We start from the raw sequence: 19,709 nt of genomic DNA on the forward strand, positions 1-19,709 counted from the left end.
AATTACACATCTCTCTCTTCTTCTCTACTATTGCACCACCTTTCTCTCTCTATGGCCTCCATAATTGTTCAGTAAATTATGCCTACAACACGTTATCAGCACGCTCTTAACGCTACGCTAAAGAGAGTTTATTCTTCAATCAGGGGAGTATTACGTTTTAATCATTATTTTTATGATTAATTTATTATTTTGAATTGATCTACATGTTATTGATTCAATTTCATTTTTCTATGTTGAACGTGATACAGCGCATTGGAGATGTAATTCCGACTTTATGCGATACAAATTCAAAGGCTTTTGATGTTTTCTGTCAATCAAGTACGCTTAAAATAAAGTAAGATATTTGAAATGACCTTGAAGCATGAAAACATTCCCATGACGCATGAACCCCATATGTTTATATTTTCATTCCAATATATATATTGTATATGTTCATATATTTGTTTCATACATTACGCAATTTTTGTTATGTGGAATTTGTGAGTCAAAGAATCGAAATAAATTAGAAGCAATTTAGGGTTTTTTCAAACCTTAGATTCGAAAAAAAAAAAACCAAAATTGGGTAATTTTTTACAGCACCACCACGGCGCCATCATATGATAGACCTTGGGATAGTGTTTCAACACCTTGGACCTTAAACGCAGCCCTCTGGGCTTGCTGCTTCCTCTCGGACCCAACCAAGCTTTGGCTTGGGTTGCTTGATCCACAGGCTTAAAGCCCTAGTTTGCTAAACCAGCTCCCTGCTACGACCTACGCCAGCTTGTTGCTAGGCTCTGCCCTAAGCCATAGCCCCCGAAAACCTAAGCTAGCCTATGCGGTTGGGCTTCTTCCCTAGGCCCAAAAACAAAACTAGCCTGCAGCTAGGCTTATGCATTCACACCTGCATGCCCTTTGGGCTTGCCCCGTGTGTTTGACTGGACCTAACATGCCCGCCTTCATGGCTGGGCTTACCCAATTTGACCCGTGGCTTGCAGCCATAATTTGGGTTGCTTCTAACAGCCAACCCGAGCCTAAAACGCCTATAGGGCCTTGCCCTACTCACAACACCCATACCCACCGTGTGTGGGTTATGGTATTTCGAATCCAATACTAATTTTTGGCATTCTAAATAATTTTTAACCTGAATATTAATATTATTTTTGCTTCTACGATCGACCATGTTTGGTCCCGATCTATTGAATTAATTAAAAGTAACCTACAGTCCATTAATCTGATAATAAATCCAAAGTTATTGACCTGAAGATCACTTTTAGACATTAACGATTCAATATTTTATTTCTTTTCTTTGAACCGTTGACTCATTTTCGTAGTCCTAAAGCGATCACACTTGAGTTCCTAAAGAAACTCAAATCCACTACACTTTCTTTATTATTGCATTCTATGTTCTTACAGGAACTTCTCTTTTATGAACTAAATGTTCATAAACTAAATTGAACCTGTAGTTTCAAATTTATTGCCTTTGAAAACCCAAAGATTTCATAAAACAATACACCCATGAAAACCCAACGTTTTTCATGAAAACCATGTCTTAGAACTCAAATGTTCTAACTTTGATGCTTATGGATGATTCATTCCCATAGCACCAATCACAATCTTATTCCTCAAAATCAATGGATTGTCAAACCGTCACAAGTTCGATTTCCCTTATTTGGATGTTTCTAATAGAAGCCATTTTATATGTGGATGCAAGACGTGAGTCTCCACTTAACTATCAAGAAGCTGAGAAACCATTGAAGCTAACAATGGCAAGGAGCTGAATAAGCCTCCACCATGATCTTCATTCGAAGACTTATACCTGAAGCATTACAAATGGAAATCCCTCCCTAACGAGGATTCCATGGCTATTTGGCTCGCTCCTATGGACTAGCTAATAATGAAAAACATTGCCTGAAGCACACCATGATTACTTCTATGAATGAGTAAAATTCTGAAGTTTATAAATCCGATCGAATTTTGACTGGAGAATACCTTTCTCATCCTTCCATGTTTCTAACTCGCTCCTGAAGCAGCAGTGTAAAAAGCACAAGTTTACCAAATTCTCGGATCTGATTACTACCACCAACATATGGTAGAATCAGGGCCTACCAAGGTGTGGTAACATGTCCAAAGCATGATCATTGGCACCTAAGACCTAAAACTTCAAGAATAAGGGATAATATTCTCGAACCTCAACCCTGCAGAATCTACTTCCGCCTCGATGGAATAAATCATTGGTTATGCACCTGTTCGTGCCTCTACCAATGTCGTTGAGAGGTACCATTCTAGTAGTCAATATGTGAGATTAATTTTGCTCCACCGAACATGAATGACCTTGTTGGCTGAATCCAGCCTAGTAACTTTGGATTACTTTGAACATTTTTTCATGTTCTTGGATTCAAGTTTGGTGTATGTTTTACTTATGGATAATCTTATTGATATTGTGCTCGAATATGAGTTAATTGAATCATATTTCTTAATACATGTGACCAATTCAATTAAACATGTGATTAGGTAGGAATGTGGGAAAGTTAGTTGTCTAGATGAATGCATACTACGCACACTAACTTTACACCTTGTTTGTACCATACTTGACCAATCCCGAAACTACTGAGCACCGGTCAACGTTATACTGTCAAGGACCCAGAAGAGTTTCCCTCCAATTAGGAGGCCAATTACAGTGCAACACATGTCGACATCAGAAGCCAATCATAGCGCGACACGTGTCAACATCAGAAGCCAATCATAACATGACACGTGTCAATGTTAGAATGAAACTAGAAACTCTCTTCTATAAATAGAGATCATTCTCTCACAATATTTCCTAATGTCATTTGTACTAAATCATTCACTAGTACTCACCAAATGAGAGCTTGAACCTATGTACTTGTGTAAACCCTTCACAATTAATGAGAACTCTTCTACTCCGTAGACGTAGCCAATCTGGGTGAACCACATACATCTTATGTTTGCTTCCCTGTCCCTATCCATTTACATACTTATCCACACTAGTGACCAGAACAATCTAGCGAAGGTCACAAACTTAACACTTTATGTTGTAACAAAGTCCTCACTGATTTTGTGCATCAACATTTGGCGCCGTCTGTGGGAACGACACTTATTCCCACTCTCTTCAGCTTTGTCAAGCTGGTTTCCACTATCCGTACACTATCTTTTGACCAGGCATCCCTCTCCAACATGGGGAGCGAAGGAAGCCACAACACACAGAATGACACCCATCTTGCACCTAGTGCGAAGCAATGAAAGAATGAAGGAAAGAAGGTTGCTCTTCAAGCTAAAGTCGATGAGTTAGAAGCTCAGAATAACAAGATAGCAATGAAGAATGAGGTTCTCCAAGAGCAGTATGAGAAGCTCTTTGAGACGCTCCATGAAACTAAGCGTACTCAAACACATGAGCTCGTTGCCCCTGTGGACATCAACCGTCATCTGGGTGCCCCCCAACACAGAGGGTCACCTTCCTTCGACATGGGTATCCCTGATGAGGAGCGAGCTAATCATCAAAACATTGATCAATATGAGACTTCTCTCAACCCAGCTGCTTCGACCTGAAGCAGGAAACGTGGAGGAAGACACCTCCTTGCATAAGGGTTGGAAGGATCGAAAGCCATTTATTGTGACTGCCGAGACTTCCTAAAGTAACGTCGAGAGAATCCCCTCCACATATGCTCGAAGATCAATGACCCAAGGGTTTCTGAAAGACTCGATCCCCTCCCACGACCCAGGCCAGCTGCCAATCTAAGGAAGGAACGACATGTCCTAAAGGAACATGAAGGTACAGGGGACTCTGAGGTATTTCGATAGACTCACCCTAGAAGTCAGTACGGCAAGTCCAAGGAAAAATCACACGCGCTTGCTCAAACTTTCCTACTTCTAAGAGGCGATGAAGACTTACGAAAGAAAATTCCAATGGTACATGACTCTACTCAAGATCCCTTTGTCCTACAGCTCCTTGAGGAAGTAAACAAGTTGAAGGCCAAACGTCAGGCAGAGATACCTGACTGGAACCAACCCAGGCCTGGCCCTCTCACAAGGAGGATCATCGACACCCCCCTTTAAGAGAAGACAAAACAAAAGCTTGGTTTACAACTCTATACTGGAAGGGATGACCTAATTGAACACATTAATCTCTTTGAGTCTACCATGGCATATCAGGTGCATACCGACGAAGAGCGATGTCTTCTCTTCCCCTCCACCCTCTCTGGCGGAACTCTAAACTGGTATTGCCGTCTTCCACCTGAGACAGTAGACTCAGTTGAGGAACTGAGGAAACTATTTGTCTCTCAACACATCGTCCAGACCGATCGTTTGCATTCTGCAGATAACTTGTACACTATTTGCCAGAAGTCGGACGAGTCACGACGAGAGTATGCTGGTCGTTTCAGCCATGAGTATTCTCGCTGCGCTGAGGCAGATGACAAGACCGCCCTCAAGGCCTTCACAGCAGGCCTACGTGATTGTTTCTTTAAGTACATGATCAATGCCAACACTTGGAAGACTTACTTTGAGGTGATGGCACAAGCTTACAACCATGCCTCCGCCGAGGAAATGACATATCAAGGGAAACCCCCCACAACCACCCCTTATCAGCAAGTAGGGAGTGGAAGCCTGATCCAACCAAATGAGAAGACCTCAACCTTCCAAACGGCAGTGGTGCCTCCCCCTGCCTTACTTAATACTTTGCTAAGTCAACAGACATATCAATCTCAGGGCAAAATGAAAGATTTCCATCCTCACCAGTCTCATTTTAGTAAAAGGAGTAAGGGACACTACCGCGATAACCAAGGGTATCGCCATGATAATCCTCGACCCCAGGCAGTCAACACAGTGGGTTAAGCACGTGTCAGGACAGCCCCTACCCTGAGGTATGAGGCATACACACCTTTGAACGCCACATGTGTGGCCATTTACCCCAGCATAGCACACCTGATACCGAAGCCAAAGCCAAAGCACCCGAATTACAAGCTCACGAAGAACACGGGCACGTTTTACTGTTATCATGAGCATAACGGCCATGACGGAAAGAAGTGTATCACCTTTCGTAATCATATTAAAGCTTTGGCACGTGAAAGGAAAATTGATCAATTCCTCCTTCACCCTTTAAGGGGTAACCGTAACCAACGCCAGGTGAATGTGATATATTCCATAAGTGGTGGCATACCCATATCTAAATCTTCCAACAGGGCCATGAAAAATAGCAAACGTGCTTTAAGGTCTGGCCACCAAGTGTTTCACGTGGAAGACATCAGGGGAGGTAAACATCAAAAGCCTAACTGGGTGATGAAGGAACTCATCTTCATGCCACCAACCAGGTGATGAAATGTACAACCCGTACTCTAATATCATTTGGCAACTTACCATTCATGCCACCAACCAGGGGAAGAAGGAACTCACCTTCGTACCACCAACTAAGTGATGAAAGCAACTCATCATTCATTCCACCTACCAGAAGACGAATGGTACAACTTGTACATGTGAACTCCTAGCATTCACAAATAATCAAAAAACCCCCAAGCTTGACAACTTAACTAGGGGAGCACTTATGCCCAACAAGAGTTATAGTCACCAACAAAATCTTATTACAAGCCAACAGCAACTTCAGTGCATGGCATACGAAGATCAAGCTATTCAGATCTCTTGTATCTGTTTCAAACATTTTCCCTCTGTAACAATGCAAACACTATAACTCGTAGAAAGCTTCACACACTCTTGATCAAGACAGTGTGAAGCAAAACCAATTTCTGGTGCCAATAAGAGATTCATCAAAGGAGTTCAACCAAAATTCTTAAAAGCTTCACACACTCTTGATCAAGACTTGATCAAGACAGTGTGAAGCAAAACCAATTTATGGTGCCAACAAGAGCTTCATCAATGAAGGGCAACCACAATTCTCAAAAGCTTCACACACTCTGGATCAAGACAGTGTGAAGCAAAACCAATTTATAGTGCCAACAAGAGCTTCATCAAAGGAGTTCAACCATAATTCTCAAAAGCTTCACACACTCTTGATCAAGGCAGTGTGAAGCAAAACCAATTTATGGTGCCAACAAGAACTTTATCAATGGAGGGCAACCACATTTCTCAAAAGCTTCACACACTCTTAATCAAGACAGTGTGAAGCAAAACCAATTTATGATACCAACAAAAGCTTCATCAATAGAGGGCAACCACAATTCTCAAAAGCTTTACACACTCTTGATCAAGACAGTGTGAAGCAAAACCAATTTATGGTGCCAACAAAAGCTTCATCAAAGGAGTTCAACCACAATTCTCAAAAGCTTCACACACTCTTAATCAAGACAGTGTGAAGCAAAACCAATTTTATGGTGCCAACAAAAGCTTCATCAATGGAGGGCAACTACAATTCTCAGACCTTCGAAGCAAATTCAATTTATATGGTTCATCCAAACCTTCGACTACTACAAGGTGTGGCTTGCATCACAATCTCTTGCTCAACAGTATGGAAGCAAAATTTGTATATGTTGTCTCTCCCACATTTTCAAATTTCTAGTTTCCCCCCAAAAAAAAAGAAAAAAAAAGGGAAATTCAACAAAGCTTCATCAATTGAGGACAACAACAAATTCTCAAAAGCTTCACACTATCTTGATCAAGATAGTGTGAAGCAAAATCAATTCATGGTACCCAATAAAAGCTTCACCAACAAAAGCTTGACCCACAAAAGCTTCACCTACAAAACTTCAACTCCAAAGCTTCACCAACAAAAGCTTCATCAATGAAGGACAACTACAAATTCTACAAAAGGTTCACACTATCTTGATCAAGATAGTGTGAAGCAAAATCAATTCATGGTGCCCAACAAAGCTTGACCACAAAAGCTTCACCCACAAAGCTTGACCTATAAAAGCTTGACCCACAAAAGCTTCACCTACAAAAGCTTGACCCACAAAAGCTTCACCTACAAAAGCTTGACCTACAAAAGCTTGACCCACAAAAGCGCTTGACCCACAAAAGCTTCACCTACAAAAGCTTGACCCACAAAAGCTTCACCTACAAAAGCTTCACACTATCTTGATCAAGATAGTGTGAAGCAAATCAATTCATGGTGCCCAACAAAGCTTTAACCTCAAAGCTTCACCTACAAAGCTTCAACACCAAAGCTTCACCTACAAAGCTTTAACATATATATATATATATATTTTTTTTTTCAGAAATCCTAAAATTTAAAAATTTGGAAATTCAAAAATTCAAAAATTTGGAAATTCAAAAAATTCAAAAATTCAAAAAAAAAAAATTGCCTAAGCCTCCTCTTCTTTGAGCCTAACAACTTTCATAACAAATATATATGAAGGAGGAGTTTTGGGCTACCACTTGGAAAGGAAATGCCTCATTCGTCAACTCCCTCGACCAGAGACTTGGGGGATTCCTACCATATGCTACTGCACCTTGATACTCGGAAGTCTCATGACCACTCAGTGACTTGGATTTTTCAAGTCTCCAAACGAGAAGTTTTCCTCACTCGGGAAATTAAGGGAGCACTACCTCAACCTACATGCTTCACTCACAAAGCTTCAACATACAAGCTTCAACAAAAGGAAAAATTCAAAGAACTTAGTGAAGAAGGCCTTGGTGTATTTAACACAATACGTTGAAATGAAGCAAAGCTTGTTTATTGATATCTCCGATAAGTTACAAATATGTACATACACATGAATCAAAATAAACAAACAAGAGGGAGCCTTCACAAAGGTTACTCAGGAGAAGTCTCAACAATCGACAGAGCCCCAAATTGAGGAGGCACTAGAGGGTGATTATTCGGAGCCTCAGTAGTAGGCATAACCCCAGAAGGAGGAGGCACCGAAGGTTGATCATTTGGAGCTTCATTACGCGGTACAGCCCCAGAAGACGAAGGCAATAAATGCCTTTAGAACAAACCCACAAACCTCTGATGATCACGTAAAATCTGACCATCAGATTCCTGCAGCTGGTCGAGCTTCCTCTTCATGTTTGTAGCATAGTCATGTGCGAGCCTGTGCAACTATTTATTCTCATGCTTGAGCCCTCTGATCTCTTGTTTGAGACTTATCACTTCAGCCGCTAATGATTCAACGTGGCAGGTTCGAGCAAATAGGCATTGGGCCATATTAGACACAGAACCTACACACTAAACATTGAGAGCCAGATAATCCTTAACAGCCAACTCATCAGACCGTTTAGAAAGTAATCTGTTATCTTTGGGAGTGAGAAGGTTCATGGCCACCACCGCAGCGGTCATATCATTCTTCATCACAGAGTCCCCAACGGTAAGATGACCAGTAGAGGTGTTGTCTTGAGAAGGCATAGCTGCCTCTTCACCAAAGTTCAAGTCAAAACGACGGTCGGATGGGCCAGACAATCTCAGAAATGATGAAAGAGAAATGAGGTACAATAAATCTTTAAAGTAAAGGGAAAATTCCTACAAGCAATAACTCTCTGAATGTACTCATTGCCCATAATTGGTGCCCTTATAAAAGAAAGGGCAAAGGGTCATTGATTCAAAAATCGAAGTGGCACCACTCTCCGAATTCCGAAGAGGCACCACTCTCCAGATTTCAGAAAGGCACCACTTTCCACACGCAACATCAGCTCATCGGGTACCACAGATAACTTTGCCAAAGATCTCTGACAAAGTTTGGACACATAAATTTTGAAGGTCCAGCTACCTTACTATTACCCACAAGGGTAAAGGAACAGCACCACTGCTTGATAATTAAAAAGTCTCAATGTGTGTCAACCTCCATGCTCTGTGGCAAAGCAAATTGGCAAAAATGCCCAACCTTTACTCACATTCGAGAAAACATTCCCAACAAGATTGCTTGCTCAAAAATCGAAGAGGAACCACTTTCCGAATCTCAAGAGTCAGACTCCCAGCAGGATTGCTTTCTTAAAAATCGAAGAGGCACCGTTCTCTGAATCTCGAAAGCCAGATCCCCCGACAGGATTGCTTGTTTGAAAACCTAAAAGGCACCGTTCTCCGAACTTTGAAAGCCAGATTTCCTTGGATAAAGCTTGTCTGCAATCTTCACACGCAACATCAGCTTTTCAGATACCACAGACCATTTTTTCAAAGCACTCTGACAAAGTTAAAACATGTGAAGCTTACAGCTCCCACTACATTTCTATGACCAAGAAGGGTAAAGGAATAACATTATTACTTGCTCGAAAATCGAAGAGGCATCGCCCTCCGAATCTTGAAAACCAGACTCCCAACATGATTACTTTCTCAAAAATCGAAGAGGCACCGCTCTCCGAATCTCAAGAGCCAGACTCCCATCAGGATTGCTTTCTCAAAAATCGAAGAGGCACCGTTCTCCGAATCTCAAGAGCCAAATCCCCGACAGGATTGTTTGTTCGAAAACCGAAGAGGCATCACTCTCCGAACTTCGAGAGCCAGATTTCCTTGGATAAAGCTTGTCTGCAATTTTCACACACAACATCAGCTTTCCAGATACCACATACCACTTTTTCAAAGTGCTCTGACAAATTTAAAACACGTGAAGCTTGTAGCTCCCACTACATTGCTACGACCAATAAAGGTAAAGGAATAGCATTACTACTTGTTGTTAGGGAGACTTCTATATATGTTAACCTTTATCCTCAACGGACAGGCAGACTTGCAAAAATGCCCAACCCTTCCTCATATCTGAAAGGGCACTCCCAACGAAGCCTCTCGAAATACTCAGCTTTCTTCCCCCCCCCCCAATAATACCTATACAAACCAGCCACACCAGAGCAAGAGTATCTCATACCATCAGGGTTAAAAGCAAAAGTATCCCATATCATGCTTTTTCTCTGTCTTTTCCTTTGGCCTTGTTCTTACATGCAAGACAAGGAGACAGAGAGCAATCAGTCAGCACTTGGAATCAAGCTTCCAGTTAGGAACTGACTGCCTGGAACCCCTTGCCTGATTACTTACCTGGCATTGCTCTTGAGTACTCATCTTCAACATCTTATGCTTCTAGAGACGATACCACATCTGCCTGAGGAACAGATAGGGCAAGTGAGAATGATACAAGGAAGCATGTGAAGACAAGTGTGACAGAACACATGCCGATACATCTACTGCTTTGTCAAAAGAAAAAGTATCCCATATCATCAGGGTCGAACGTACTCTAGATTTGATGGACTTGTTTTGACCCTCAAATTCTTAAGTCGGCCTTATACTCTGGAGGAAATCAGAAAACCCTCCAACCCAGTTCAAGAATAAGCCTGTGGAAAGTTACTTCTTTAAAAGCAAAAGTATCTCATATCATATCTTCTCTATTTGCTTCTCCTTATCCTTGTTTATGTTTACGACACAAGGAGAAGGAGAACAATCAACCGGAAGTTGAAGTCGAACCTCTGATCCAGGTTGCTTGCTTGGAAGTCTGATTGCTTACCTTGTCTGTTACCTCTTTCGGCAAATCTCCTAGCTCGGCGACTTGGGGGACTCCTACTATAAGGTTTTGTATCGCACTTGACCAAGCCCGAAACTACAAGTAAGCTTCAATTGAAATTGATACATTAACTTGTGCATCTTCTTCGATTAAAGATACCACCCTTGGATGGAGGAAAAGTACTTACAGAGAAGATACCACATCTACATATGAGACAGATAAGGCAAGTGAAAATGATACTACACTTCGGTACTTAGAAGTTTCGTGATTACTCAATGGCTTGGATCTTGCAAGTCCCCAATCGAGAAGCTTCCCTCACTCGAGAACTTAGGGGAGCACTATTTGTACCATACTTGACTAATCCCGAAACTACTGAGCATCGGTCAACGTTATACTGTCAAAGACTTAAAAGAGTTTCCCTCCAACCAGGAGGCCAATCACAGTGGGACACGTGTCGACATCAGAAGCCAATCATAGCGTGACACGTGTCAACATCAGAAGCCAATCACAACACGACACGTGTCAATGTTAGAATGAAACTAGAAACTCTCTTCTATAAATAGAGATCATTCTCTCACAATAATTTCTAATGTCATTTGTACTAAATCATTCACTAGTACTCACTAAAGGAGAGCTTGAACCTATGTACTTGTGTAAACCCTTCACAATTAATGAGAACTCCTCTACTCCGTGGATGTAACCAATCTGGGTGAACCACGTACATCTTATGTTTGCTTCCCTGTCCCTATCCATTTACATACTTATCCACACTAGTGATCGGAGCAATCTAGCAAAGGTCACAAACTTAACACTTTCTGTTGTACCAAAGTCCTCACTGATTTTGTGCATCAACACACCTCAATCACATCTTTGACAACGACTTCAGGTCTATCCAACCTGATTAAGAGCATAGGCACGCTCATCTTTGTAGGAATGGTACTGAATTACCATTTAAGGGACCTTAAATTCTCCCTGACTTTGAGTTTTTGAGGATGTTCAAGATGACAATGATCATAAATGAAATCACTAAAGAAAATAAAGTGAAATATCTTTGCACCACCTCCAAAAATGAGCCTGAAGCTTTGATTTGGGGCCAATAAGTTGTCTCCCAACTAGGAATACACCACATGTGGCCAGCCTGGAGCCTGGTGATTGAGCAAAACCTTTTGGGACATTTAGGTCGAACAATGATGCTACAACGCATCTCCTTATTTGAAGTAAGGATATTGTGCTTACAAGCACACTTTGCCAAGCCTGCTCATTAGGGAAATTGATTTTCTATATCATTTCTTTCAAAGATACGAAATTACCCTTTTTCACAGTGGATTCACGGGAATATATGTGGATTAATCCAACCAAAACGCGGACCATATAAATACTTATGGTTTTGGTTGATGAATCGACAAACTGGTCACATGTTTTTCCACACACATTGATGCTAAACCTCATGGCCGATTGGGATACTGGATAATGGCAAAGAGTTTATATCAACGGTTTTCGATAAAGTATTGCATGTCATTTTGGGTTTATAATTGAACATCGAATTCTCATGTTCACCCCAAATAGCCTTGCCTAACAATCATAAAGCGTAATTTAAATGATTGCCCGAATTTCGGTAAACGTACCAAGTTTTCGGTTTCTGCCTAGGGCTATGCAATCCTTGTACGCAGTTATGTTGGTCCGCCTTAAGGCCCATTGCCACCCAACCTATATGACGTTATAGATGGTTACTGGGTACAAACCTGATGATTTTTGTATTTATTCATTTGGGTGTGCATTCCATGTGCCAAGTTGCGCCGCCGCAATGTACCACTATAGGTCCTCAAAAAAGGATATGTATCTTTTGTCTATTATGATTCTCCTTCATACTAGCTCTCTTAGAGCCTTTGCACACGATCTCTTTACCGCTCATTTGTGGGTTGTTACTTTAATGAGACAGTATTCCCGCTGTTAGGGGGAGATAAGAACATCAACGTTCTTGTAAACCAGCGTTAATTTACGTAGATGTTGCCCACTATGATAAACAAGTGTGATGAATTCTAAATTTCAAAATGTTGCTCCAGACCTATTCCTCTGATTTAGCTAAAGTGACGAGATCATATACCAGGTACAAACATGCCTGCAAGGAGAGACGTACTTAACGGACGTTAAGTCAACATCCCTGGAGGGTGTACCGCCCCTATTGGGCGGTTTGGACGCCCCTGTTAGACGATCCAGTACAACAACGGATAGCCAATCAATCTATCTTGGTCTGTAGCACGACAAATCACTCGGTTCGTAGAATTCACTTCCCTAAAAGAGGAAGACACGGCACAACAATGAATGCTGTCTCAAATCATTTCCATCTCATGAGATTAATCCGAATTTCTCCCGAGACTTAAAGTTCTTGGTCTAGTATACTAGTTTGGATGAGCTAAATGGAATTGAAATGAGATTACCATCGATGATATTTTCACTTATATGGTAGCTACCAATATAAATGGAAAACGATGATATTGAATCGTGTTCCGTTGATTAAGTGACAATATAGAACTGATTGGACAACTGAAATTACAATCGAAGTCAAATTCCTTACCAAGGTGTGTTTTGGACCTGTCGTTCCTACACTGCCTAAGGTAACCCTATTATGTTACAAATGGGAAAGGAAGTGTTATGAGATGAATAAAACAGTGTGATATGATGCACGCTTTACGGCGTAAGGTTTCTCTCAAACGTCCTGTGATTGATAGCAGCATTATGAAATGTGGTTAGTGTTTTCTCCATAGGGATATTAATACGAAGATTTACATGTAAGTTTCTGAAGAATTGCATGGACTGGTTCAAATAGTTCCAAAACCATGGAACACCCTCTTAACTTGTTTGAGGCATTCACTTACAATCCAACGAATGTGGTATACCCGTCTTAAGTGATTATTTGATCAGTTAGGATGAATTATCCCCTTGCATGTTAAACTATGAAGTCTTATTCCGAATTGCTAGAGTTAAAGTTTATGTCATTGACACAAATCTCACTAAGACTCTAGAAGAGTTTGAGAAAACAACCTCGCACCTGAAGATGGAATTTGAGATGAATGATCTTTGGAAAACTTATTTATGCTTTGACCTAAAGTTGAAGCATTGTTCTGACGGTATTTTGGTCTACCAATCGAATTACACCCTGAATGTGTCACTTTTGAATATACCTTTGATCGTCCATACGTTATATGCAAATGAGACCCTTGAAGAGGTTATGGAATCTGAAATTCCATATTTAAGTTCAACTTTATGCTTCGTTGTACTTAGCTCATTGTATTTAGACAGAACATCTCTTTCATTGTTGATCTATTGGTAAAGATGCAACACTACGCCTACACTTATCCATTGAATTAGTATTAAAGACGTTCTTTGAAGGTACTACGCAGGCAAATCCTAACGCATCTCAAGTGGATCCAACTCCCCTGATCCTCGAAATAATGCTTGTCTTGTTGTTATGCTGACGCATGTTACTTATCAAACCCGCATAAGGAAAAATCCCTAAATGGTTATGTCTTTACCTTTAGGGATATCGCAATATCTTTAAGGTCCATAATATGACCTTAGTTGTGAAATCTTCGAATCATTCCAAGACTCACCTCACTTCAATACACCATAAGTGAGAGATGGTTAGGAATTCTTGTTGAGCATATTTGAAGTATTTGTTGTGTTTTCATCCATCGTTGAGTACCAACGACGATCCATGAAGAATATGCCACATGTATCAATCCGACCAAGCCATGATACATCAACGAAGTCAACGCCAAGACATATTGCGTCTACATCTACATCAGCATAACATCAGGAGATTGAAGTCATGCAAGCCGATCCCATACAACCTTGCTGACCTCTACATGACGCCACTACCAAAGTCAACCTTCCAGAAACTTGTCTAATGAATTGGTATGCCTAACTATTCATATGCAATGCTTGTAGTTCTCATTTGGAAATTATGTCAAACTCAAGGGGAGTATCCAGAAGTATACTCACTTGATCTTAATGTACTCTTTTTCCGTACGATTAGGAGCATTTTTCCCACTGGGTTTTTGCTACCTAACTAGGTTTTAACGAGGCACCCATCCTGGGCTAATCATACCCTTGTGAGCTTTTCTACTTAGTCTATAGGTTTTCCCCCACCTTGGGTTTTACCATAGCGAGGTTTTGTGAGTTTTACTTTTTTTATGAATTCTTCCTTTGATTTGATACTCACATTCGCTCATTGTGCCGACGACTTCATCAACTGTACTTACTTCATTGTTCAAGACCTGATGCGCCATTTTCTTGAGTATTTACACACTCAATGGGGAGTGTTGCAGTCTTATAAGAGTAAGAATGTGATTGTGTAACTCCTAGTATATCTTGGAATATCTCTTGTATTCCTATTAGGAGTTGATTACCTATTAACTGTTGTAATCCTAAAGAGAAAGGGTTTTACCTATCCTACTACTATAAATAAAGGCACAATAAGGTGGAATAACACACACCTACAATTACACATCTCTCTCTTCTTCTTTACTATTGCACCACCTTTCGCTCTCTCTATGGCATGTTCAGTAAATTATGCCTATAACAACTATTATATTTTGTAAGTATAGTTATTTTTTTTATTTTTTTGGTATACACTATCAAATAAAAAACACGTTATATTTAATTTTTATGTATTTTATGTTTCACCACATATAAAATAACATAAGATATATATGTTATATAATGAATTTTGTTAAATTAATAAAATGTAAACTTTATAATTTATGTATTCTTCTAGTTTACATTTTATTGTTCTAATACTACATAATATATATGTCATTCTATTTTCTAGTTTATGATGAAATTATATATATTTTAAGTATAAATAGACACTTATTTACACGAAATACAATATATTTACTTAAATCCGTCTAGTCCGCCTAGGCGCAAGGCCCCAACCTGCCACCCGACTAGCGCCTAGCATGTTGTAGAACCTTGCATGTTGATGAATACTTTCATATAAGAATTCTCCTTTAAATGTGTTTAGTGAATTCATTCTCTATTAAGCATCTACATACTTGTCTTGGTGTCTTTCGCACCGATAACTCGAGGCTAGTCATTCTCACAAGCGAGATAGCTATGTATCTTAGCGGATTGTCAATGCTTAATTAATAATCCTATGACCAGGAAGATTCAAGATATGTGTTTGAGAGAAAAATGTCTCATGAATCTAATGCATTTAGATTACAATCTCTCTATTACTCATTGGACTTTGTTTGTTTAACTGTAAAACTATTAATGAAACAATTGTAAACAATATTGTTTGCCCTTCAATTATGATCTCTCTATTAAATATTCCTTGAACCTTATTGTTTTCTATTTTTGATCAAGGTGAGCAAAATATGTAAAATAATTAAGTTGATGATCAGTTGTAAATCCATCTTTTGTGTAAAAAAAAAATCAGGATAAAGCTATGCAGGAAGTTGTGGAGTTCATGAATACTCATTCCATCAATTAGGATGAGATACTATTGTGGAGTTTTCCAAATATAAGGTAACCCTTGGTGCAGGTTTGGTTGTTGCTATACTGCTCCAAAATTTTCCTAGTTTTCTCATTAATAAGCTATGTACCAAGGGCATCGAAATTTGCTAGATGGCATATTGCCTGCTGTAAAAGTAGCTCTAACAAAAACATACAAAAAAGGAAGCAAAACAAGGATTGTACGTGATGCAGATTTTGTCACTATTCCTGGAATGATAAAGGCCGCTAAGAAACGGATTGCTACTCTTTTAGAACCATCTAATGCTCTGTTTGGGTAATGATACTTTGGTTCTATTGAAATAAGTCATCAGTGGTCAGGGTACAAGTTGCATTTGCAGAATTAGTATGCAGCATTAATTTCAAGGTACAAGTTGCATATGCAACTTCATCTACTCTCATGTGAGTTGAAACCGCCACTGTGCATCTTTGTGTCATTTGGTGAATAAGATAAAGCTACATCTGTAGCTCCATACCTCCCATACTATGTTGCAACTGCTCCATGCAACTTTCTCCGTAGTTTTGGTTTTCATATTTTACCTAGAAACTTGTATCTAGTTTAGTTGTTTAACTAGTGGCTCATATCAGTGGCTTGCAGCTGTCTTTTGTCTTTAGCTACTAGTCTTGCTCAATCTTTTTATATAGAGCCCTTTCTTGTAATTGTTACTCAAAAAATGAAAATACAAAACAACCACTTTGAACTAGAATTCAACATGGTATCAGAGCAAGAACCGTAATTGGCCTGCCTTTGATTTATTTTCTACTGTTCATCCCACAAAAATGGCAGAAGATAACCCTTTGGTTTCAAAGGCTACGAGTTCCTCTACTTCAACTTCCAACATCATTCATGGAGAGATCAATCCTAATCAAAGGTTATGCTCTGTGTTGGTAAATGAATTCAACTATCTACCTTGGTCTCGTGCTGTCAGATCCAAGACAGGGTACATTAATGGCAGCATTAAACCACCTGAAACTACCTCTTTGTCTTACGATGCATGGTTGTGTAATGACCAACTGGTTATGTCGTGGATGCTCAACTCCATGAAGCCCAAGCTGTCTGAGCTTTTTAGTTACTTAGAATCCTTGTATATTCTTTGGGAAGCAGTAAAAGAGATGTACGAGAGTCAAAACAACACTGCTCATGTGTTTCAACTCAAAAAGGACCTTGCTAGTTTAAAGCAAGGTGATCAAGTGTTTGTCCAACACCTTGGAAACTTGAAGAACATGTGGAACGAGCTAGATTTGTATCACCCACACACCACTGATTCCCTTGTACTTCTGAAGAGAGCTGATGAAGACAAGGTTTTCCAAATCTTGGCTAGTTTGGGATCAGAGTATGAAGATCTCAAGAGCCACGTTTTGATGACTCTTAAGTTTCCATCCTTTGCAAGTGTGTGTCAAGCTGTGCAAAGAGAAGAAACCCGCAGGAAAGTGATGAGTGTCGAAATCAATACCAACCTTGAAGCTAGAGCATTCAATGTCAATCACAAATCAGTTGGGGACAAGCAGTTTAAAGGAATGAGGTTAGATTGGAAGTGCACTTACTGCAATGATGGTGGCCATTTGAGGGAGAAGTGTTGGATTCTACATCATGAATTAGGACCTAAGTTTGAAAACAGGTCGTTCAGAGATGTAAGAGGTTCACTCACACACGCATGCTCCAAAGGCATATCATGCAGCAAGCATATCTATTGATGAACTGCTAAATTTCACCTCTAACCCAGATGATTTAATAAATGAGTTTGCTGCCTATATACAAAGGAAGAAGGGAAGCACTAAGAGTGAGGATCAAGCCATTGGAAATCCCACTACTTTACTTGGGAAATTTGCAGGATTCTTGGCTGATTCAAAATGTGTACCACAAAGAGACATCTCAGGTATAACAAGTGCACTTTCCACTGCTCTAAATATAGGTCTTTCACATGATGTTTGGATTATAGACTCAGGTGCCACTGAGCATATGATAAACAAAGCATCCAGTTTACATAAGTATACTCGGTTACATAAACCTAGCCATGTATATATGGCAAATGGTAAGGGGGAACTTATTCTAGGTAAAGGGAAGATAAACTTGATGAGTGATAGGGTCGAGTCACCTGCTCTTTATGTTCCTTCTTTTCCTTTCCAACTGTTGTCTGTTGGAAAGATCACAAAAACCTTAGACTGTCTTGCCATTTTCTCTCATCACAATGTTATTTTTTAGGACCAAGTCACCAAGAGGAAGATTGGTGAAGGAGTCAATCTAAATGGTATGTACTACTTGTCAAGCGATATCAACATTGTCCAAAAGTCTTTTGCCTGTTTAAGTTTTGCTCAAGAACACCAGCTTTGGCACCAAAGATTAGCTCTCCCTTCTGAACAAGTGTTGTCTGCTTTGTTTCCTAAGTTTTGTAAGGATTCACATGAATGTGAGACATGTCAACTCTCAAAGGTTACTAGACTTCCTTTTGTTGCATCCAAGTCTAGAAACAATAGTCTTTTTGAAATTGTTCACTCCGATGTTTGGGGTCCTTTGAAGGTAGAATCATTTGATGGGTATAGGTACTATGTTACCTTTGTAGATGATTACTCTAGAACTACTTGGTTATATCTATTGAAGTTTAAAAGTGAGGTTTCTGATGCCTTTAAAGATTTTCACAATCTTGTTAAAACTCATTTTTCTTCCAAGATACATACACTTAGGTCTGACAATGGCACTAAATATACATCTAACATCATGTCAACCTATTTAAGCACTCATAAAATTATGCATCAAACAAGTTGTGTGGGTACACCACCATAAAACAGTGTTGCCGAGAGAAAAAAAATAGGGATTTGTTAGGAAAAAAAACCAGGTCCTTGATGTTTCAAATGAATGTTCCCAAGGCATTCTTACTGCCACTTACATCATTAACAAGTTGCCTAGCTGAATATTGAGTTCTAAATCACCCTATGAGATCCTTAAAGGAAGAACCATGGATGTATCTCACTTCAGAACTTTTGAGTGTACTTGCTTTGTCCACATTCAAGCTACTCAACGTGACAAATTGGAACCAAGAGCTACTAAGTGTGTATTCATGGGTTATTCAAGTTCTCAGAAGGGTTACAAGTGCTATAATCCAAGCACTCGAAAAATCATAGTGTCAAAAGATATGAGATTTGATGAATTCACTCCCTATTTTTCAAAAAATTCTGAGTCTATTTCGCAGGGAGAGGGTTTCTTAGATTCATTTCCACTTCCTACTCCAACTGAAGTACATGAATGTAGCTCTAAATTGCTCTTTATTAATCATACTGATGACCATGTGATTTGTGAAAATCCCACTGATCCTTCTCATGCTCAAGATCAACTCCAAGAATCTATGATTGCTCCAAGGAGAAACCCTACCAGAGATGGGCAACCACCTGCAAGGTTTCAAGAGTATGTTACTCATACTACAAGGCATCCTATTTCTCAAGCTGTTACTTATAAAAATTTGTCTCGATCTCATGCATATTTCCTTAGTCTGTTGTCTAATGAAAATGAACCTAAAAGCTTTCAAGAAGCTAGTGTCAATCCAGTCTGGCAAGAAGCAATGCACGAAGAACTCAATGCCTTGAATGATTATAACACATGGAGTGTTATCAAGCTTCCCCAAAGGAAGAAAGTTGTGGGAAGTAGGTGGATTTACAAGACAAAATTTCACTCTGATGGTCCAATTGAAAGGCACAAGGCCAGACTAGTAGCTAGAGGATTAACTCAAACATATGGCATTGATTACAATGAGACACTTGCTTCAGTTGCCAAGATGAACATTGTGAGAGTTTTACTATCTATGGCTGTTAATCATGAATAGCCCTTGTTCC

At 39.8% G+C, this 19,709-nt stretch overlaps 1 protein-coding gene across 1 annotated transcript; it reads left to right on the top strand.

Annotated features, from left to right (window-relative positions):
- The first annotated feature begins 16,664 nt into the window (after window positions 1-16,664).
- On the top strand, window positions 16,665-19,699 carry LOC139188525 (uncharacterized). Its single transcript, XM_070806111.1, has 3 exons — window positions 16,665-17,523; window positions 17,609-17,761; window positions 18,831-19,699. Exons 1-3 carry the CDS (start codon window positions 16,665-16,667, stop codon window positions 19,697-19,699), a joined length of 1,881 nt encoding a protein of 626 aa, XP_070662212.1.
- Window positions 19,700-19,709: the final 10 nt, after the last annotated feature.

This window comes from Malus domestica, chromosome 10, assembly GCF_042453785.1.
Source record: "Malus domestica chromosome 10, GDT2T_hap1".
NCBI classification, from domain to species: Eukaryota; Viridiplantae; Streptophyta; class Magnoliopsida; order Rosales; family Rosaceae; genus Malus; species Malus domestica.

Excerpts from the sequence above, each read along its gene's own strand:
- LOC139188525 (XM_070806111.1), top strand. The coding sequence starts at position 16,665 with ATGGCAGAAGATAACCCTTTGGTTTCAAAGGCTACGAGTTCCTCTACT. Across the intron at positions 17,524-17,608 it reads GTCGTTCAGAGATGTAAGAG|ATGATTTAATAAATGAGTTT; the intron begins GTTCACTCACAC and ends CCTCTAACCCAG. Across the intron at positions 17,762-18,830 it reads ACCACAAAGAGACATCTCAG|GAAGAACCATGGATGTATCT; the intron begins GTATAACAAGTG and ends AGATCCTTAAAG.